Source organism: Chroicocephalus ridibundus, chromosome 5 (genome assembly GCF_963924245.1).
Source record: "Chroicocephalus ridibundus chromosome 5, bChrRid1.1, whole genome shotgun sequence".
In the NCBI taxonomy this organism is placed as follows: Eukaryota; Metazoa; Chordata; class Aves; order Charadriiformes; family Laridae; genus Chroicocephalus; species Chroicocephalus ridibundus.
This window is the reverse complement of record NC_086288.1, coordinates 3,483,955-3,506,364: the sequence shown is the minus strand read 5'-3', so window position 1 is coordinate 3,506,364 and position 22,410 is coordinate 3,483,955. Positions and strand designations below refer to the sequence as shown.

General features: G+C 38.6%; 3 protein-coding genes and 1 long non-coding RNA gene across 13 annotated transcripts in view; 1 reads left to right on the top strand and 3 right to left on the bottom strand.

Annotated features, from left to right (window-relative positions):
- Positions 1–1,558: 1,558 nt before the first annotated feature.
- LOC134515956 (uncharacterized) lies at positions 1,559–2,540 on the bottom strand. The gene is made up of 2 exons (XR_010071185.1): positions 2,251–2,540; positions 1,559–1,923 (listed from the first exon to the last, which is right to left on the bottom strand). It is a non-coding gene; the product is annotated as an uncharacterized LOC134515956 (long non-coding RNA).
- A 67-nt stretch (positions 2,541–2,607) lies between these two features.
- Positions 2,608–22,410, top strand: part of LOC134516283 (uncharacterized) — a 100,952-nt gene continuing 81,149 nt past the window's right edge. For all 4 annotated transcript variants that reach the window (XR_010071273.1, XR_010071276.1, XR_010071275.1 and 1 more), the window contains exons 1-3: positions 2,608–2,923; positions 12,416–12,494; positions 22,001–22,117. The gene's annotated coding sequence lies outside the window, so the exon portion shown is untranslated. The remainder of the gene's footprint in view (positions 2,924–12,415; positions 12,495–22,000; positions 22,118–22,410) is intronic.
- On the bottom strand, positions 5,465–15,242 carry FABP2 (fatty acid binding protein 2). Of its 2 annotated transcripts, none has more exons than XM_063336281.1 (5): positions 15,141–15,242; positions 8,458–8,564; positions 7,600–7,772; positions 6,913–7,020; positions 5,465–5,935 (listed from the first exon to the last, which is right to left on the bottom strand). In XM_063336281.1, the coding sequence occupies exons 2-5, from the start codon at positions 8,522–8,524 to the stop codon at positions 5,885–5,887; spliced, it is 399 nt and encodes a 132-aa protein (XP_063192351.1). In that variant the 5' UTR covers positions 8,525–8,564; positions 15,141–15,242; the 3' UTR covers positions 5,465–5,884. The 2 variants fall into 2 exon arrangements, with proteins under 2 accessions (XP_063192351.1, XP_063192350.1); XM_063336280.1 differs by lacking the exon at positions 15,141–15,242 and adding an exon at positions 10,775–11,203.
- The window catches only part of PDE5A (phosphodiesterase 5A), a 128,289-nt gene continuing 121,569 nt past the window's right edge, over positions 15,691–22,410 (bottom strand). For all 6 annotated transcript variants that reach the window (XM_063336272.1, XM_063336273.1, XM_063336271.1 and 3 more), the window contains one exon: positions 15,691–20,727. In XM_063336272.1, coding sequence (XP_063192342.1) covers positions 20,590–20,727 — 138 coding nt within the window. In that variant the 3' untranslated portion in view covers positions 15,691–20,589. The remainder of the gene's footprint in view (positions 20,728–22,410) is intronic.

Genomic DNA, 22,410 nt, shown 5'->3' with positions numbered 1-22,410 from the left:
GTGAATGGTTGAATGTTTTGCAGAGATGGTGGTTCAGTTACCTTTTATGAATAGTAAAATTCTTCTGAAGAATTTGTTTATAAGGTTGTTAAATCTGTTTAGGTTTCTAAATACCTAATGAAATTCATAAAGCGATTTTAATAGCATAATCCCACAGACTGGGTGACTGATAAGTTACATTAGTTGTCTTGCTATCTTACTACTTTTGGTCTATTAGGGATAAGTGAAACTTGCCTTGATAGACGTATTCATGCGCTCCAGGAGCGTATGAAATAGCTTGAGCGCAATACAGCACAAGCCTGCGCTTTGTAAGCTTTAAGTTTTCTGAGATAAGTAAAACCATGTCTGTCAGACCTGGCTGAAGGAGAAAAACTACTAGACACTCTGAAATTTCTTTTAACATTCTAAAGGCTATTAAGGCTTGTTCTCACCTGTCTTCCTTACCAAAAGAGAAATGGAACATTATTACAGTGCTTCCCTAGTAAGCTGTTTGCTTGAGATTTCCCTGGTGAAATCCTGTTGGGGAAGGGGCGGGGGGGAAGTAGTGAATTTATCTCTTTAATAGCTTCATTTTAAAAACTAGAAAACTTGTTTTTCTATTCTAGAGAATGCAATCACAGCTGAGCTCTGAAACCAGTGACTTATTTTGTAGGCACTAGCAGCCAAGATCATAAATGCTAGCAGGTAGAGGCATCTCAGTTCTTAAAGCATAGGTCTGATACGCAAAGAAAGCCACTGTTAATGGAAGAACAGTCTTTGACAATGAAAGAAAAATAAGGGAAAGATAGCATATGCTCATTTTCCTGTCCAAATCCTATTTACCCTGATACTAGCCTGTTTTCATTTAATGTCTTAGAAGACACTGAAACACTCTACGCTTCAGTCTCTGAAATCTAGTTATTTTATTTATTACTGAAAAAACCCACCAGCCATTAATTGTACGTCTCAGAATTAGAAACTAGTATTCACAAGGGAAAAATACTCAAGAAAACTGACCTCACCTTCATCCATAGTTGAAGACTGTCTTCCCCAATACCCGAGTGGGTAAAAAGCCTACTCCCTGTACTTAACTTCCTCTCCTTTCTCCTGATGCTGCAAGAGACTCCTCAATTCAATACTGTTTTGAAAGTCTCCCTATTGTGAGACACAGGAAATTTTGACGGGGCACATGGAAACTGAAACCTATTACTTACCTATTACTTGTCTTACAGTCATCCATGGAAGGTACACACAAGAGGGTACTTTACATGTAACCTGCCAGCTACTCAAGAAGGCTGTTCTTCTACGCTTGCTCTTCACTCTCTATAGCAAGGAAATAGGAACCTGTTTTTATCCAAATCAGTAAGTAAGGCCAATTGGCTGCTACTGCTCTTAAACGCTGGCATGTTTCAGAATGCATAGGAACTGCTGGAGCTCACCTCATACGCGCTGTGGTATAAAGAGAGAAAGGTGTAAGAGAAAACCAAACAGCATCAAACCCTCATGATTAACTTTTTGAAAGGAAAATAGCTGAGTAAGCTTCATGCGTTGAGGGAAAAGGTCCGAGTTACAACTTCAGTCTACGTAAGAGCTGGATTTTATTCTCAGCCACTCTATAGTCCATCCTTTCAGTTGATTTTATTCAAACAATACATAGGTTCATTTCTCCTTAAGAAACCTTTAGGCACTAATTACAAAAGCACAGTCAAGCTGTCTTGTGTGACCTCTAAGGCACAATTCAGAACACAGAAACAGGACACAGGCAAAAACCTGAACGGTAATACTTGTGATACAGCCAGAGATATATTATGACATAGCGTAGAGGTATGCCTCTTGCATTCAGAGGCAAGTGGAGTCGTGTTCCCAGTTGCCCGCACTGCACAAACGTTCCTCCTCTTCCGCTGCCTGTTCTCCTGAGGTGCATCCCGTGGAGAGAGAGTGGCTCTGCAGAGAACAGAAAGAGCCTGGTTACCTTTGCAGTGCTGAACAGTCCCTTGGAAGACACAGCAAACACTAAAGAAGCACCGAGCACACTTTCTAATAAAGAACGCATGCTATATCTTTTTGTCAAAATTAAAAAACTCAAACTACTGGCTGTCTGGGATCAGCTTTACATGGTTTTTTTCGGAGATATCTGTGCTTTCCAGGCCTTTTACCCCAGCGAGGCACAAGCCGTCCAGTCTCTGCGGACGGGAGCTCTCTCCCCTCCCTCCGCTCACCCCTAGGCCGCCCCTTCTCCCTCCCGGAGCCGGTGCCTCGGCGGCGGCTGACCTGGGCCCTGGGCCCGGCGCCCTCAGGGCAGCAGGTAGATGACCACGAAGAGCGCCAGATCGAAGAGGACGAAAAGCCACAGGTCTAGCCAGTAGGACTGTCCCGACAGCGACCGGCCGCCATCCGCCGCCGCGCCCCGCTGCTGCTGCTCCTGCCGCCGCCGCGCCGCCGCCGCCGCCTCCATCTCCTCAGGGGTCGCGGGACGGCGGCGCCCACCGCGTAAGCACCAGCCGCTCTTCCGGGTAGGCAGCCAATGAGAGCGGAGCGCACGTACCGCCGCCACGCCACGCCCCGCCCCGCGCCGGGCGGCACCGCCCCCGTCGCCTCACGCAGCGTCCCGCCCTGCCGGCGGCGGCGGTTAGTGACCGTTGGGGCGCGAGCGGCGCTGCGGCGGCCTCCGGCGCCACCCGGTGACGGCGGCGGTGTTTTGCCGCCTGCTCCCTCGCTGCTCTCCCGGCAGGCTGCCGCCGCGGTGGCCCCTTCCCTGCTCGCTGCTGAGGGGCTAACGGCGGCCTCATGTGGTAAAGGTGCCGGGCGCGGAGGGAGCCCCTGCTTCTCCTGGGAGAAGTGGCGCCTGTGGAGGCTCCCTCTGAGGTGGTGACTGACATTTCTGCGGTAGTACCTGGGCGCTACTGGTTGCCGCTCCCTGCCAGTCCTCAGAGCGCTTGGTCAGGTGAGACAGGGGTGCGGGGTAAAGCAGGTGGTCGGTCCGGGCGCACTGGGTTGGCCTGGTTCCGGTAAGCTGTACTGGGACTTGTGTGGAGAGAAACATTCACCGGTTCTTCCTGAGAGCGGATGGTGCTCTGGAAGAAACTAAAAGGTCTTCTGGGAAACCCTGTTGCGAAGAAGTTTAGGAAAACTGAAATTGTTTTTAAGATACACTCCTATCCTTGGTGGTTAGTTGGAGTTTGTACGCCCTAAACAAAAATGAAAAAGTTAATGTAGATGATGTCTCTTGTGTGCTTTATTTACACAACACGCAGCTCTAGAAGAGATTAAATTAGGCTGTGCAGCCTGATGCCATGCTCATAGTTGGGATGTGCTGCCCTTAGTCCAGCCCATTCACTCAGTATTGAAAGGAGTGCAGTTATTTTCTTTGTGACCAGCAACTTAAGAGTATACTAAACAAAAACTTCCTCATTGTAGCTATTAACCTTTTTTAGCCTCGTATTAAGAGAAAAGGCAATACTTGCTGCAGAGTGCAGAGGACAGGTATCTGATCAGAGTTTAACTTCTCATAAGTATGCGCTTAGGGATAGCTATTTCCTTGCCAATAAGTTCTGCCATTAGAAATAAGGATTAATTTGTGTCAGTCAAGCATATGTGTGTTAGGTGAAGAATAATAGAGATTTGGGGCAGAAACAATGACAGTACTTCCCCTTTAAGTCTTGTAACCATACGTATTACCTCATTTGAGCAAAAGGAACTGTGGAAACTTAGGTTTCCCCAAAGGAAACAATTTCCTATTGTCTTCCTATGGTATTGGAGACTGAGTCTTTAAAGATTTTTCTGTATTTTTTTAAGTACAGCTGCTGACCACATTTGTCTGCAGTATTTGGAGTTGTTAAATACTTTTGAGGTCTCATCTTTTTTCATTTTCTTTTTTTTTTTTTCTTTTTTTAGTAAATAAATACCAGATTACTTTTCATGTTGTGGCCTTGTATGTAATCCAGAATTAACCAAAACAATTTCTCAAATACTTGACAAAAAATGTATGCTACTGGTTATTGCGGCCAATGAATGACACAAATCTGGGCTGGGTGTGGCGGAGGTAAATGCATTGACACCAGGTGAGGGCTAGAGTTTGACTGTCTGAACCAAAAGGATGCAAGACTTAAAGGGTCAGCATACTCAGGGAAGAAAGAGAGAATATGTTCAGAAACATAATACAGCTTTCATTCCAGCCAGTAAAGTCTCTAAAAGAAATAAAATGGGATTTTCCAGTTTCCTGAAACCTTTGATGTGTAATTGTTAATACACTCTTATGCAGTTTAGAAGCAATAATGACACGCAGCTGATAGCAAAGGTCAAACTCTATAACAGCACTTTGGTGGTTAGGGTTTTGTCTTTACAGTTTAGTCTGCTTTTTCAGTGCACATAGCTTGACTGAAAGAATCTGTCATACAGCTTATTGCAAGCCATTCGTCTTTATCCCTCTCTCTTTAAAAGACTTTAGTAGCTACGCAAAATAGCCTAGAGATAGACAGAATTATGTAATAGTGTGGTTTCCAGATTTGAGGCCCTTGTTTTTATTTGGTAGTTTGTTTTTGTGGTTTGTTTTTTTTCATAGCTTTGCTTTTCAGCTTTACATCTCTTCGTAATTGAAAGTTGAAAGACTGCTTAAAATAGTATTCTCTTCATTGCAATACCTGTGGTATGTCTAACCACTGAAAGATGATTGTGTGAAAAATATCTGCACTGGGAGTTGCATACAATTGGTATCTGGGGGAGGAAATCCAAATTCGTACAGAAGGGTGATCTATGCCGTTCCTGACTCGAATACTGTTGGCGTCATGAGGGCATTTTGGCAGTAGAGGGAGCTATGAGACCCCGAAGACCACAAAAATATAGGCTGAGAGGATTCGGTTGTAAAAATAACTGAAGGAAAAGGTGGTTTTCTTTTTTATTCGTTTATGGCCAGCAAAAAGAAAGTCAAGGGGAGCCAAGAAAACAGGGCAGTAAATTTTGCAAGGTACTTTAAAAACAGTTTTTCTGCGACCCTTAAGAAACAGCGCAACTCAAGGCAGGCGAGACTGGGTTGAAAATAACACTTACAGACTGGACAACACAAGCAGAACGGGGTGCGTATTTGTCACCCATCAGAAACACGTGTCTGAAGTCAACATAGTCTTAAATCATTCTTTATCTTGTCAAAGACACCTTCAATGTTTTTATTCTTGTCCTGAAAGAAACTGACTCAGAGCCTGCTAACACTCTGCCTGGCACAGAATGATTTGAACCCCTAATAAATTGAAACAACTCAAAATCTGCATGCTTAAAAGCATGGTCATGCTTTTAGAAACAAATAAAATTAAGTTACTTTATGCGAGATGCCTGCATATCACCAGTGTGCGCTTTATAGTATTCCTATTGATACGAGCGAAGTATCAGTGGAATATCATTTAAGTCCTCCAAGTGAGCTGTATTATCACCCCATATTTCATCTTTTTTCCATATTTATATTTACATAGAAGAGTCTTAGAGACTTGGGTGTTGTCAGGTTTATTGCAGGTTTTACCATCCTTATTACACAATATTCAGTCCACAGAGAAACTGCGTATCTATAAATATTATGGTAAGGAAGCGAAGTTGCCCAATGAGAACCAGTGCAAAAAATATTTAAGTTCTGCTTATAGAAAATAATTTCTGCAGCCTTTTACAGTACGGCACTCGGGTAATACAAATAACATTTTAGCATTTCTATCAAATTGTAATCGGATTTTTTTTTTTTTTTTATTCAAGGCAAAACAGTGAACATAGGAACTGGCCTGTGTTTTCAGCAGGGCTAAGAAATTGCAGTTTAGGAGGTGCTGTGACGGGATTAAAAAAAAAAAAAAAAAGGCAGAGGATATGTAGAAAAATGGGGTCTTTTTTTCATTGGTTTTTGATTCTGGTGTGGTTCTGGGTAAAGTACTCAGCCCCTCTTGAAGATTCTCTTGGCTTCAACTCCTTCATATACGTAGGTCTGTTAAGAAAGTAAGCAGAAAGATCAGTGGCTGCTATTCCCAAGTTTAATTTCACAGATGCTATTGAGAGATGGTCAACAGTGATTTAATTAATTGTGACTGGTAGCTGTGTGGGGCCTACCATCCCTTGTGCAGGCTCTGAGGAAAGGAATGTAAGGAAAGCAGCCTGTTGTCAATAGGCATAAGTTTTCTACGCAGACATTTGAACCACCACAGGACAATTTTGGGAGCCTTCAGAAAAATCCCAAAGTGTTGAAGTGCCGTATTTCCAATATCGCTACTTAACAAGTTTCATCTATCTGACCGCTTTTATTAGAAGCGTGAAGAAGCACCGAAGGGTCGGACTTGCATGTTTTTGATGGCTCAAATCTCACACCTGTCCATAACGTTGGTGGGGTTTTTTTATATATTCTTTTAAGGAGCTTGTGACCCACTAGTGGAGAGGATCTCAAAACATTACGGTTCAGTTTCTGGCTTTGCTGCAGAGCTGTGAAACATTTCCCTTTTGTCTCAAACTTACCCTCTGTGCCATCATTCCTGCCCCAGCCCCAAACTTTGTTCTAAAAGGGGATTTATCAGCTATTGACAGCATTGCCCTGTAGTAAGCTCCTGTGGTAAGGAGGCTTTTACAAGGCGGACACTTGGAAAAGGGCCTTCAGTCAGAACACATCTGTATATAATATATAACACACATAATGTATATATAGCTATCTCTCTAAGTATATATCTCTTCTGTATACAGCTTGTATTCACAGGCTTCAGAATGCATTGATAAGATACAGTTCACATGGGCAGAAAAATGTAAAAATCACAGGTTGCGAGTTTTATTTTAAAGTGTTGAATTTTGATAGATTACTTGAGAATTTTTACTAATGATAAATGAGGTTATTTGGCTTGAAGAAAATATTTGCTACTTTCAGATATTTTTTTAGTTAATTATATTGTAAAGTTATATGTAAGTGACTGTTTAACTCACCTGAACAAGTTCATCACCTATGATTTCTCTGTATGCTGTGAGTACTTTTCCATTATCTTTTCTGGTAAATGTTCCTACCAGTTTGTTTCCTTCCATGTTCCAAGCGCCCTATAATAGGAAAAAAAACCCTAAATGTTTTGCAATAGATATGACAACGATTTGATTTAAAGACTCCAGGAATGCTTAAAATTGAGAAGAGATTAAACCAGTGTAATAGTGCTTTTTTGGACATTGATGGAAAGGCTTCAAAAATGAAATTTGAATAAAACCACTATTTTATTTAAGTGCATAATAGTCAAGCTAGATTTTTTTGAGCTCAGTACACCTTATTTTAATTAATTGTATCAACAAAGTAATTTTTTATAAATACCCACTCTGCACTCTAGGTGGTGTACTTGAGTATTATAAGAAGTAAAATTGCAATTGCCTGGATTTCATGGTGTGAAAATTGCGACATGCTCTGCTTTTTGGGCACTCTGTGAAACCCTGCGTTTCACAGTACGGTGTTGAACCATTAACAGTTAAGACTATGTTGTGGTTTTGTATGTAAGCTGCAAGCATTCCTGAACAGTCACACTTTAAAAGTAAAATTTAAATTAAGCACTAGGAAGACAAATCATTCATCTTGAACCTGTACTTCATAAAGTTATCATACCAAAAAATGTAATTATATAGAAAGTCTCTTACAGTAAGTTCAGTCCCATCAGCCAGACTGTACTCAAAATTGACTCCCAGATTGAATTCAATATCTACAGTACGGAAGTTGCTGGATTCTTTGACAGTAAATTTGTTTCCATCTTGTTGAATAGTGATCTTCAGATTATCGTGGGCTCCTAACTTTCTTTTCATTATGTTAACACCTAGAAAAATCAATTAACGTTAATCAGAAAAAAAACCCTAGAGCATCATGTCTGTTTCTTTTTAGTCATTTTTATGTGGTTAAGTGAGCTTATTCCAGCATTCTGACCCAAATTTTTTTATTTTTCACTTTTTATTGAGGTTATATTCACCAGTAGAGATATATTACAAAGCACTATCCAACTGGAACGGTTATGTTTATATCTGTATAACGCACAGTTTGTACAAACTTACAGTAAGTATCAGGATGTTAACATTACTTGATTCATGTTTTTATAAAATTGAAGAATTACGATTGACTCCTTGTGTAATTTTTAAACTAGTTTCATGTTGTCAAAATAATATTCTTGCTATAGAATTCTGCTTAAAGTTTATCATTCAAATTCTCTGAGCCTTTTCCTCAAATGTAGACTTCGAGATTCTTTCTTCTGCTGGAAATAAATCTGCTGGAATGATTTAAATTGCTTAAGATTAACATAATGTAATTAAAATCAGAACATTTTTCAGTGTCTTCCCTGCCCCCCCCAAGCCCTTGGAATCTTTTGGGTATAAATGCAGTACACTGTGCAAGGGCAGAGCAGCAAACAGCAAAAGGGCAGGCTAGCCAGAAGGTAGTTCACAGCTCGAGTTTGTATTCAGCCATAGTGGTATTATTCTTGTAGAAAGCATTAGAAAAGTAAGACTTACCCATCACCTCCATGAACTTTTCATAGTTTTCATTTTTTTCTACTTTCCAAGTACCATTAAATGCCATGTTTCTGTCTGTAGGAGGACTGTTCTGAAGTAACAGGTCTCTGCAAAGAGAATTTATGTACTGGCTTATCTTGAAAGCAATTTACAGGATGATGTGGCTGACTAAAGCTCAACTGATGCATTGATCTTTTCAAGGAGAAGTTTACTGTAGTTTAATAAAATTTCCAGTTGTAACCACAGTTCTTGCTGAATCTTTCCCTTATTGCCCCCAAATCGTGACAGTATCTTTATTGCTCGTCTTAGTAAAGAATTGCTAATGCATTCATTTTATTCACCATGTTTGAGTTGTAGTAAAAATCAGCTATCTAGTGAAAGCAATAATTAGACTTAAGAAAATTTCTTGACATTTTCTGTCTCTCTTGTATCTTCATGCTTGTGGGAGAGTCTTTGTGCAACTGGAGGAACTATATTTATGCAACAAACCAACCAAAAATCTGTACTTTGTCTTTTATAATTTGGTAGAGATCTGGTCTGCTCAACATAATAAGCACGGGGCAGAGGATTTACTGAATGTCTGCATGTTGTTTCACAAACCTATCCACTTGCTTCTTGGCTAGTGCTGAGCTGTGAAAATTGGGATGATATTCTGTATTCGTGTGCTCACTTTTTAATATGTAGTTAAAATTCTGAGCAGTTTCTACAAATTTTCTTCATTATAACACATTCAGTGAATGCTACGTGCATCTAATCCATTCCTACAACAGAAAAAGATGAGCAGCCAAGTCAGTTTACTTGATGCTGTTGATTTCCACAGGTCCCAGATTTTTTCTGTTCAAGGATAATGCAGAACGTGAGTCTTCCCTGACTTAACTGCTGCTTCCCCCACTCCCCTTCCCCTCTAATTGGTGCTACTTGAAACTGAGCAAAACTGTTGACCCAGCTTTTGTCTTTACCAAGTTTAGGGTTATAATTCTTCTCTTCACATGGATGGCATCAGCTTTGCTATGTGTTATCTTCAAAAAGTAAATGTAAATCCTGAATGCCCAATTGGGTTTTGCTTAGCACACAGGCAATGGATTGTACTCTACTTACCAAATTTTAACATCTTAGAAATGAGAGCTAAGAAGAAGCAGAGCCTGCCGCTCTTCTTGTTCTAGCTACCTGGTCTTTCCTCTTCCTACCTCTTATATTCCCGTCTTGCAGGGTAAAGAAGCCTGACAGATGGAAAGTGTTCCGGCTGTTTACTCTTAATGGTGGTGAGGAATGTACCTCACAATATCTATTTAACACCACCATTTAGGTCTCATTATGTAGTTTTTACATGCAGTTTCTTCCCACGTTTTCATGCAGTTTTTCATCACCTTGGCTTACAAAAAAGGTCTAAAATAAAATTTGCAAAGAGTTAGGCATAGTTTTTGGGGAAAAAAAACACCCTTCCTCTATATAAATACAAGATTTCCAGAATTAACTTCTTTTGTGGAGGACAAAATTGAAATGCCGCATCAGACTGTGAACTGGAGCATTGTCAGGTACGGGCAAGGCATTTGACTTAGGGAAGTATAGACATGCTAGTCCCTGTCATTGGAACTGGGTAAAAATCATCTAACTATAAGATGGAAGGTGAGTAGTTGTGCTAGCATGGTGCCGAATCCAAACTCAGTGTCTCAAAAAGTGTCATAACCCATGCCCAGTGCTATGCCAATCATGGATGCCCATCTTACCCTTCAGCCAGCTCAGAAAACGGGCAAAATGACTTTCTGTTAGAGTCAGATTATCTCTTTTTATTGCATTGGAGTGTATCTTGACCTTTGTAGTCATCATTGTCAATCTATGTTATTTATTTAGTATATATACCTAGTCAAAAATACTTGGTGTCTGATTATAGTTCATCCAATTTATTGTTGCTTAACAAAATCATTAACTCTCTTTACAGTCTCTGCAGAAAGGTTCTTTCTGACAGGGGTGTAGTGCAACTTTTGAACCATTTCTGTTGTATCCAGTAGGAAATTAAGGCCTGAAAGAATGTGAATTATTCACATTCTTTCAGGCATATACGAAATCTAACAAATATGAAAGCATTTCAAGAAAGCTTTTTTACTTTTTAGCTGGGTTCCGCATTCTCTCCAAGGACCTGCTGATTCATTTCATTTAAGAAATGCTAAGGTATCTGAAGTAGTGTTTATATATTTAAACAAAACTGTTACTGATTACTTTCCTCATTTGAATCCAGTCTGTTTTCTTAACCTCTGAAAAAATAACGCAGAGTATTGACATTCTGCAGGTTAATTATGAATTTCTACATCAAACTTACTTCAGCAGTTTTTCTGAACGTTAAAAAGGGGGGAGAGTCTTCTGGAGTGAGTCTTCAACTAAGAGGAAGATCTCTCAGATGTGCTTTTCCAGTCAGCTGTCTCACAACTTGCCTTTCCCCCCTTGTGATTCTTTGGTCTCCCTCAGAAGTCAGGCTAACCAGCCAACTCCAAACCTTTTCACCGTCGAGCAGGAAGTAGCTGGGTCCTGAATTTCACATCGAAGCTTGTTGCTCCATCTCTGTCTCATTTTTCCCTTCCTTAACGTTTCTTTTTACTGGGCAAGAATCCTTAGAATCCTGTTCAGATCAGTCCCACAGATCTGTCAGTTAAGTAGGAATCTCCACAGGTGGTCAATATTTACGAGTTTCATGGTGTCTCTACGTTGGTACAGTGCTGACAGCATAAAGAACTGTTCTCTGAGGTCTGATGGAATGTCACTGCTAGAACAAGCACCCACCTTTTTAGTCTCTCACAATTTACATGAGTTACTTGGGACTATTAATGCACTAAAACCTGACTTCAGTTTTCTTACATATACTAGGATCATAGGATGTATACTTTATTCAGAGTTTGAGTTCCTATAAAAGCTGGGTTTCCTTTTAAAATTATAATTAAAATTGGTTTTATAGGTATTTAATGTTGGAATATTCCACCACCTTTTCCCTTCTTCTGTCTACCTCTTCCTTGTGTGGTTTTCAAAACTGCAATTTTTGCTTAGATGGTGCATTGAAAAACTTGGTTTTTAGTATTGCTGGTTGCGTGAAAGTCATAAAAGCTAAGGGTGTATATTCTTGGCTTCGTGGCTTTCCTCAAGGTGCCAGCTGCAAAACACTGAATGAAAGTGGACAAACTTATTAACTTTGAAGTTTGATCTTTAAATGAGGTGGATGGAGACAAATTATTAACTTATATGGTCATGCCAATTTCATCATGCCAGTCCGCGATAATCGTACCAACCTGTATTAAGATGGTAATCAACAATGAGGTTCCAAAGATCAGGGTGACAAAAATGCTTTTGCAATGGGTAATATTCATCTATCCTATTCATTGTTTTGTGGCTTGATTTCGAGTTGTTCTGCCTAAAATTAACTAGGGCAGTAGAACTCGGCTTTACCATGGAGTGGTAATGGCTTGGTGCCAGCATAAACCTAATATACTTAAGTAAATATTATAATATTATATATTATGAAAGAGATGAATCTCTGTTAAAACAATGTAGATTAACTGGTTTCTGTCAGGTAGTTGTGAACTGATTTGGCAGGGTTTATGTATGTTTTCTATTGCATGATTCTTCTATGTGACTTGGGATGGATTGCAAAGATTGTTGGGCACTTATGTCACGTAAGGGCCCCTGGATCCCTTATTGTGAAGTTTTACTAACCATTTAAACCACAATACTCAAATTCATATCGATATGGTAAATAGATGATTCCGTGCCAGTAAAGCCAACTTTAGCATAACTTTGGGTGGCTTGGCCATAAGCTCAATGGAGCCTAACTAATGCCGTCTCTTGGATGAATAATTTCAAAGTACATGTTGCAATTGGACGTTGTATTGCAGCCAGATTAGATCATACTTGAGCTAGATTTTTCTACTCCAGCTGCCTGTTTGCTAAATTTCTGGGTTTATTTTTGTTCAAGGGGAATCTCCTGGATGCTGCTAATATGCAAGCTGTTCAACATGAAGATTCAACATTTGAAGATTACTTAGAAATTTCCAGTGAGTATAGATCCATTTGTCTGATTAGTTAGTAGTGGCTGTGGATCGTAAAACTTTACTTTTAAGCATCTGTAGACACTCTTTTTTAATTTCTGTGTAATGGTGCTGATCCACAAAGTGCTGGATGTTTTTGAGAATTGATTATTGGAGAGAACTGAAGGGCACGAGCTAATAAGCTCCAGGTTAAAAAAAATCTAGATGCAAAATGCAGGATTTTCTTGAAGCAGTAACAACTCTGGTGTTAACTTCATCCATTACTGCATGGTAAAATGAATCCTAGGATTACCTAGAACAGTCGAATCGGGCCTAGTTTCAATGAAAAGAGGGTGACAGTGAACAATTGCCAATAAAAATTGTGTGCTTTTCCAGTAAAGGTTGTATGAATCTCTGAGTATTAATGCCATTTGTCACTTGTCACATAGAGACTGATATGTCAGTTGTCCCCTAGGGCTTTGTGTCAGGCTTATCTAAGGTATTTCAATGTATATATTAATAATATTTTCCTGTATTTTCCAGGCAAATACTTAGTAGCAGGCAAATTTAGGGAAGTAGTTTCTTTTTGTTCAGAATATGAAATGTGATTGAAGGGTGGGGTTAAGTCCAGTGAGCTAACAATGTCCAGTATTGAAAGTCTGCATCAGTCTCTTCAGTTTTTCCAAAATTTGAACTGGACTTTTAGTTCATTTCAACATAGCTATTTGCTGATTGTACACTTTTGCTTTTGATAATGATATAGCTCCAAACTCCACCAAAGATTATTGTGATTATCTGGATTAGTGGCTTGAATCTAATCTCATCTGTAAAACAGTGAGCTTCAGAGTTCTTCTGAGCTCAGCATAATAACAAGAGAGCACCCTATATGGCTCAGATATTTAAATATTTGTATCTCCAAAAGGAAAAGATGGCTTTAAGACAAAACATTATTTTCTTAATGTCTGATGTAAAAGCAGAATGTACACCCGGATCCTGATTCTGTTTCCATCTCAGAAATGGACTTTCTATGTGACCTTGATCAAATTAACCGCTCTACTTATCAGTAAAATTAACTTCCTTTCCGCTAAAAAGACGTATATATGATAAAATAAATTGCCAGTGACTTGACTAACTACTACAAAAAAGGATTCTGAAGAAATGCCTGTAATGTGATTGTATCACGTGTAAACTAGTGGTATGATTTAACCACGGGTTTTACTCACGGTTTTTGTTAAAGATCTTTGATGATGTTAAGCGAAAGTAACCTGTGTAAAGTACGATCTGTTTATCAGCCATGACGAACCACTGGTGGGCAGTAGCAGGCTATGGCTGAATTGATTATCCTCGTATTTCAGCAGGAAAGAGGATTTTATCTTTACTTGATAGTACAGATACAGAACAGAAAATAATACAGCTGTTTGGAGAACAATTCAATCTCTCAGGAAATGTAAAAATAAATTTCCATGTTAAATAAAATAAAATTCTCTATCAGCTCTGGAATAATGGGGGGAAAACATGCATCCAGGTATTTCAAGAAATTCTGAATTGTAAATACTGAAGTGAAAATTTACTTTGTTTATAACTTGTGGTATTTTTCAACTGAAATTGAATTTCTAAAGTTCTGTGCGTGCTAAGAAATGCTACTCTCCCCTGAAGGGCTGAAAAACTCAATGGTTGTCAGATTCCCTAAATTTAGATCCTAAAGCTTACTACCATAACAAACTCACACCTTTGAATTATTTCCAAAAAATCTTAAAGGGTGACATTTCACAGGAATGTGAAATGCATGTCAGCAATAGCGGTCACCACTGTTACTAAAAATACGTCTGGAGGAAGACGCTATTGTCTTTTCTATTTGTTAAAACGTCATCCTATTTGTGCAAGATGTGAAAGACCGAGTGCAATATTCTCTTTCACCTCTTCAATAAAAATGCCCGCGTTCAAGGTTATGTTCTTTTCTGGGCTGGGTAAGAAATGTATTCCGGTAGTCCTGTTGAAAACTGCGCCGCTTCTCAGAAATGAATTCAAACATTCAGTAGGCCAGCGACAACTAAGCGGGAGCATGACTAGGTTGGTGAGCGGGATGGAAAGACTGTAGTCCCAACAGCAAATGGTTACTTGATATATGTAGATATACATAGGCCGTTGTTCAGTTGCACTCATAAATTGCCGTTGGTTCAATCAAACGGTGCTTGTGTTTTGTGCTGAGCTAAATCTGGCCCTTCATAACTTTTTGAATGAGACTGTTGTTTGACAAGGATGCACATACTTCTTGGTTTTGCCTAGAGCTAAAAAAAGTCAAGCCAGAAGTGTTGCTGTGGAGAACCTCATAGGCAAAGAACAGAAATTGCCAAGAAGCCCACTGGTCTAGAATTACGTCTAGGATCAGCGGTTCGCATATGATGAGGCTTTTGTTGTCAAAAATAATTTTTTCACCGTTTTGTTTGAAGTCACTGGGTTGATTGTTACCGTCTCTCTTACATGCTCCCCCAGGAATTGATATCTGGGGGCAGAGGAGGAGGATGGATCTGTACAACAGTTGTATTTGCTAGTTCTAGTTATCCAATAAACAAACTGGTTTCTCACAGCTCCTAGTAAGTGTAGCTGCAGTGCTCTCTAGTGGTTAGTAGCAGTGAATTATTTTTTGCGGTTTTGAAACGAGAAGTACTTTACCACTGGCTCATCTCAGTAGTACTTATGTTGTAAGTATCTTGATATTAATAGTGAAGTTTTTCTCTTCAGGATTTCTAGGACCTAGAGAAGTTATTATAAAATATAAATTAACAGAGGCAATGATTCGAATCGGGGAACAATGAGGTGTTGAAAATTCAACCTTAATAATATTAATTAACAAACAGTAAAATTTGACATCGTCCTTTTTATTTTAAAAAGCATGAAAACAGTACAAAGAGAGGAATGAGGAAATAAGTAATAAGGAGCAGTCTGACCGTAGAAAATAACCTGACTCTATATTCTCTATCTGCTGTACAGTAAGTAGGACTAATGATTCTCTTAAGTAATGTAACTAGTTTTACTAATTTATAGGACAGAAGCAAGTGAGAGCACATAACATTCAGAACACTTTAATACTGCTTAAAGGCAAAACATAATATACAGAGTAACCCCCTGAACCTAGTACAAAAATACGGTGCCCAGAAACTATATCTTTGTTCAAATATTTTTAAAAGGTAAAGGAATACAAATGGACAAACTCAGTGGCTAGTGACTGTGATTAAGGTTTTTATTAAACTATCATAGAAATGTATATTAAAACTATTTACAGTGCATTTCACACTACATTCTTTCAAAGACACATGCAGGTATCTGCCATGTGAATACGTAGAGGGCTCAAATTCTAACTTCAGTTACATCTGTAAGGTACCTTGGGCATCAGCAGGAATAGCTGAATACAGCAAAGAGAAGGTGAGGCAGGTGTTACCAAGGGTTAGAGTTTGGTCCCTCTTTATAGGTAAAAAGGTGGATTTGACCCATTCTTTCACTTTCTATACAGCTCAATCCAACTCCCATGGAGGTAAACGGGAATCATATAATTGACTTCAAGTGGGCATTTGAGCATGCCTTAGGCCCTGGCATGACAAGCTCGTGCTGTGAGAATTAGTGGAAACTAGCTATTATATAGCATTGTCACATAAATACACGTTTACAAACAGTGGTACTTAGATACAAGTTTCTCTATGGAAACAAACTTGTTTATGTAAAAAATAAACTTTCCCATGCAATTTCCATTCATCTAGCAATGACAAAATATCTTGCTGTAACAATTTCCTGTATTTAGCACGTGTCACAAATTACCAGCCCAGATTCTGTGATGTTTCTCATTCCTGTGAAAGTCCAAACCAAAAAATCCAGTCCTCATTTTTTATCATACTCTGGCCAAAGTCATTTTTTTTTTTTTTTATTCAAGCTCCAACGTTCAAACTTATCTTTCCAATTAGTGCAAGTCCCTGAAGAAGTAGAGCAGGGAACTGTGAAATAAAGCTGAAACCTCGTGGAATGTAAACTGCATGTGATTTGACATGAAGAACAAACTACAGTATCACAGAGACAAGACTCCAAACTAAAGAAATACTAAGTGTCTATAAAACCCTTAAAATGATGAATTTATTACGAGTGAGGCATTTTTTTCCATCTTCTCATGCATAACTGAAAGGGGCACTAACCAGATCCCTTGGTAACATCCCCTAGTTTTAAGGGGCTAGATCTGACTCGTTGTAATCTTTCTGTACAATGGGTTGGAAAATGAGTTACCAAGTAATTTTGAAAAAAAACTTATATATGAATTAGATGGTGTTCAGATGGTCAGTTCATGCCACTGCCAGATAAAATGCATTGGGCTGGAGTTCAAAAGTTTATCTTTACATGCATGCTGTTGTCAGAGGGTGATGCATAAAATCAGGCTTCACTCCTCTCTTCTGAAGAGAGATCAGCTGGTCATCAATGGAATAGATTATTCACTTTTATCACCAGTCCACTTGTACTTTTATTTTGTGAAGATATGAGAGTAATCTGCTCTTAACTTTAAACCGCTAATTAAAAATCAGTACCATCTCCAAAATCAATATTACATTATTTTCCCCTCCTTTCTTTTATTGTCCGAGATAATAGAAAACCTAGAAATTCTACAGCTAATACCGGACATGGGATTAACTTGTTGGAAAAGAAGTACTACCTACATCTTAAGAGCCTCACTGTTATTTTTAATTAGAAGAGGTAGGGTACTCATTCATTTTGTATGTGTTAATACGTACATCAAATAATTTTTTCGGAAGGGGAACAAACCCAGAAAGAACAGTGAACTTTAAGCATTAAATTGTGCTGTGGAGTGACTTTAAAGGAAAATATGCCAACGTCTGAGAACAAGTAGGATACTAACTTAGATGTCTTCATTGAGACAAGTATTAAAAATGTGGGACAAATTCTGTACCCAGAAACTTAAATATCAAATTTCATGATGCTTTAATGGACTTAAGACTCAACTGACAAAGTGATAAACTCCATTTCAGCTTGTTTCTTGAATAATCCACGCGGATTGCTTGAGCTAGACAATAGCTGGGGATACTATGTTTGAGACCGGACTAAAATTACTAGATACACAACTCATGATGAAATTAACGGCAGCTGCCTGGCTGTAATCCACTAACTGGGTTTTGAAAATGTTGAATTCTGAAGGTGACAAATTTCAGGCAGAAAATAGCCTGGCTTTTTTTTCACATTGTCACTTATCACCACTATGAAAGGAACGAGCAATTTCTGCTAACAGTTCACACAAAGCTATGACACAAAACCAGCACGCTCTGACTGTGCCTTCAGGCAGAATAAAACACTTACTTTATAAACAATTTGATCACTCTGAAATTTCATGAAGTACAGTAATCTATGCTTTTAAGGTTCTTAAGGGTTTGGTTTTATAGAATATATACAGATACAGGTGTATTATGACATTTAAATGGTTTATTTACTAGGAACTGTATTTCTATGTGTGTTCCAGTCTTTGCAGTGGAAAGATTCTGTGCGATAAATGTGTACGGATATGTAATTAAATATATGCTCATACTGTATAACTGTGTTCATTCTAAGTCAACCTTTGCAAAAATGCAATATCACGTCCATTTTTTTTGTCAAGGTATGAATCCAGCACTCCTTTGTAGTAGTTACAAATTTATGTCATAGTAAAGCTTTGCTGAGCACGCAATATAGCAAAGAAATACTGGGATCTTACGTAAATGATATGTCATTACACGCTGTAATATCATCATAGTTGATTTGCTGTTCTGTCGCCTTGAATTACTAGTCTCAACCATACTAGCAAGAATACACCTTTATATACATATACTTTATTCATATTTATATTAAATATGTATCTCATCAGTTAGTGTAATAATTATATTTCCATATCTCAAGCATTCAAGGAAAAGAATATACAAGGGCTACGCAAATCTTCAAGCAGTTTCCTATTTATCAAAAAATACCTAAAAACTTTTTTTTGGGGGGAAGGAGGTGTTGGCTGAACAGGCTGCTGTAATTTTTCTGCATAGCTACAACATACTACGTACGTATATTGTACTGTGTATGCATATAAATACACATGTGGAGCACTGCATAACAGTAGCCCTGGAATTCTTAATTATTGTTGAATTCCATACTTTTGAAAATCTGGGAAAAAAAATCGGGATACTCTTGCAGAAAAATGTTTTCAAATTCAGCTGCAGTAATATATTATTGGTAGTCATTAGAGAAGTTCGAGAGAGGATTTAATTAGTGAAAAATAATTTAGGTTGGCAGAAATGCTGCAGACTATCAGAATACCTTATTCTACATTTTAAAACAAATCAACTATGAAACTTAGTATTGTCAGACGTTTTGAAACATTTGCTTCATCTTTTGTTAGCTGCTGGTATAGCTTATCTAAATGCAGAGACTGATAAAAAGAGGTTGTTTTCACTGTCTCTCTCACCAGCTTTTACAAGGAGGGATTGATAGTCTCCTGGGAAGAAGAATTTATTGCAGTTTCCAACTAGAATTTTCTGGATTACTGTGATAGAAATAAATTCCCACACTTGAAAGTACAATCCCAAATGTATTACTTTTGCCTAATAATTATTGCTGATTTTAACTGAAAAATCATTACTACAGATTAAAAAAACCCCAACGTTTTCTGTGTCTCTGTGCAGCCAAAGTTACACCTGCTGCTGACCGATCTTAGGTTGCTGACACTGATCTCCTAATCCTGCCTACCCAAAGAGTAGTACTCTCTTTTTATTACTCTTTTGGGGTTTATCTAATGGGTATATTTTCTTGAATTAGTTCCCCATTTAAAACAATTTTTGTTAGTCATCTTCATTTAAATAAAATACCAATGTTGCTTTTTTTACTAGTGCAAGTTATTTCATTTCGTACTTTTCTGAACGTTAATGCCTCATATACAAATGGCAAATCCCTGTAGCATTCTCGGCTATTCTTGCTTTCAGTATTCTTTTTTCCTATTCTTTTAAGACATTGTGATTAGTCATTGTTAACAGTAACTAATGCTAAAAATTATTTTTAAAAGATGTTAACATAAAACTCTCTTCAAAGTGGTCATAGCCATTTCATAATAGCACTGGCCTAACGAATCAGTGATTGATAGTCACCAGAAGCGTGCCATTCGTGCATCGTTCTGACTCAGATTTTCATCTCTTGCTCTTGCAGTCACATTCTCCTCTACTCTTCCTGCCTGTGATTCAGTCTGTTGGTTGTGATGATGTTAAATTCAACTGCCAAATGAAGTTAAAACCAGCATATAAAAATAATCCTGTTTAGTTTACATTTCTCTATGTGCTTTGTGCATCTTTCTATGGGAGTCATTCTTCCATGGCAGCCTGTCAGTTATGTTGTGACTTTTCATCAATCTTAAAGCAGTTTCCATTACTCGTGGATAATTATGACACTTCTACCACAAAACTCATAAGACCCCCATTGTCTGGTACTTCACAGGGTTTTTAAAAATTTCTCCAAACGTAAGACATCTGCTAAGACGTTCCTCTAATATTAAAACAACTACTGGGTGCACAGATTGTGGGGCTTTTTCACTTCAAAGCCCAGTTCTGTCTCCTGAATGAGGTTAGCATAGTATATGCTGGATTAGGCTCCCCAGAGTTAGTCCCAATCTTTCCTCCGAACCTCTGGGAAGAGAACAAGCAAGACTGCTCATTATTTTTATAACATAACAAACACAGCAAGACTGGAAGAGGAACAAAGGTGCGAAATGCAGTAGTCTTTAAGATACTGGCCACAACATGATCGCTAAACAACTATATACATCTATAAAGTAATAGGCTCTCGGGGACAGTCGAGTAACTGCACTCGTACCTTCTTATGGAATAGAGTGGCAAAAACTACCCTTGCAGATCTTTTTCCACCTCAGTCAGATGTAATAAAAGAAACATACTATCTTTATATAACCTTGGCATACACATGGTCATGCTATATGTTGAAATGTGGAAAAACAATACAGCAGTGGCAAAACATAAGCCAAATTCATACAGTGTTTAGCAAAATGCAGTACTCCCCTATTACTATGTCTTCTATGTGAACTTAAGCTTGTGGTTGTTAAATCAGCATCTCAGTTCCGTTTGGCTTGATTGCTTTCTCCATTAATCAGATTCTTCTCCTGTTGTTCAGCTAAGGACTGCCATTTCTGCCTATTTTTTCTACAGCCATCCAGTAAAGGGTAGCAGGCCTCTGACACATGCGTTAGGGCCTGAAATAAATTAAGAACATGTAAAACAGATTACATTTAACAACGAAATAAGCGTTCTTAAAGATGACCGCAAGAGAGGCCAGAACGATTGAAATATGAGATCTGTCTATAATTGAAATTGGACTTGTATTTTGGACTTCGAGGAAGGCTTCCTGCTGCACATCAAACACAAACACAATTACCTGGCGCTCGTGCTGATTAGACTGAGCGGCAGTGTCCGTACGGCACTTGATACAAAGGTGCAGAAGGAACCACAGACAATGTGCTGGATTACGCACCAGTGACCTGTCCAGTGTTCCTAGTAAAGTGCTCTGCTTGGACTTTGTTTGCATGCCAGCTCCTTTGAATGTACAGCAAGGTTGGACGTAAGGAGGACCTTGGAATGGTAATCAGACACAGAGCAGGTATAGTCAGCATGACCATATTCACTGGTGGGGTGTCAACTGATTCAGAGGTGTTCTTCCAGAAATATTGGAATTCAAGACAGTTAATACGTGACAGATAAATTACATTTGATACTGTTAGGAATAACTGTGACTGAGGTCAATCAAGCATTTTTCATGATGTGGCTGTTTTACTATAGCAGAGTGAAGGAAAACTGGGTTCTGATATTTAAATATAGCATTGAAAAAATAAAGAGAAGAACAATTCGTAAGCAGTTTGGGATGTTTTTCTTTCTTGATGGAAGTGATGAAAATGTATCCTCACACTATGACAGTCAGCCTTTACTTGCAAAAAGGCTTCTCTTGGCTTGTGGAATGAAGTCACGCTATCCAGAAGTGTAAAGTGGGAGTTTAATGGTTCAGACGGTGCGGGACAAGAAGGTACAGGAAAGCGTGTTTGAGCCCACTGATTCTGTAACTACTCTGACCGACTGCAAAGTACACAGAGAAGAATCCTGTCCCCTCTGCTGGTCACTATACAAAACATAAAATCAGTCAGAATTTCATACGGAATTCAGGTCTCATTCAAATAACATAAGGTAGCCATGTTCTAAATTCTCCTGTAAATTTAGATAGGGACCCTACTGAATTATCAGCTTGTATAAATCTTCATCATTCCTTTTGGCTTTATAGGCAGCTTCACTAGTTCCAGTAGACTTAATTGAATTATTCTTGATTTACACCACTGTAAGAAGAATGGGGCTGCCGATATCTCTTGAGTTTTCCTGTTTTATTTACCTGAATATATCTAAAAAGCATTTAAAACTGCTAAATGGTACTTTTTCAATTAAAAATTAAGAGACTGAAGTACATTTATCTTATTTTTTCAGATTTCTGAACTTAAGGGGAAGACTTGTAGATCATTCAGTTGAACTTCAGTGGTTACCTAGCTAACACAAGCCACAAAACTTTAGTTCATTGGGATCTGACCTACTCCGAATAACGTGGTAAGTCACATACTTGCAGTGCTGTATTGGAAACTCTTGTCTGTTTTCATTGTGTGTCAAATTCCTACTGACCGGATGAAAGCTAAGAAAGCGGTGAAAAGGCTGTCATTACAACCCTGTTTATCGCTTGCTTTTATAGCATTAGAACGTTGGAGAGTGAACTGTGTGCTGGTTTGTTTTCAAAGTAACATTGAACTTGTTTATATGTTTTACCATTTATTACTCATTGAAGAAAACAAAAATCTGTGTAAGCAGGTAATATCCCCTACTTGTACTCCAGTCAAAATAAACAC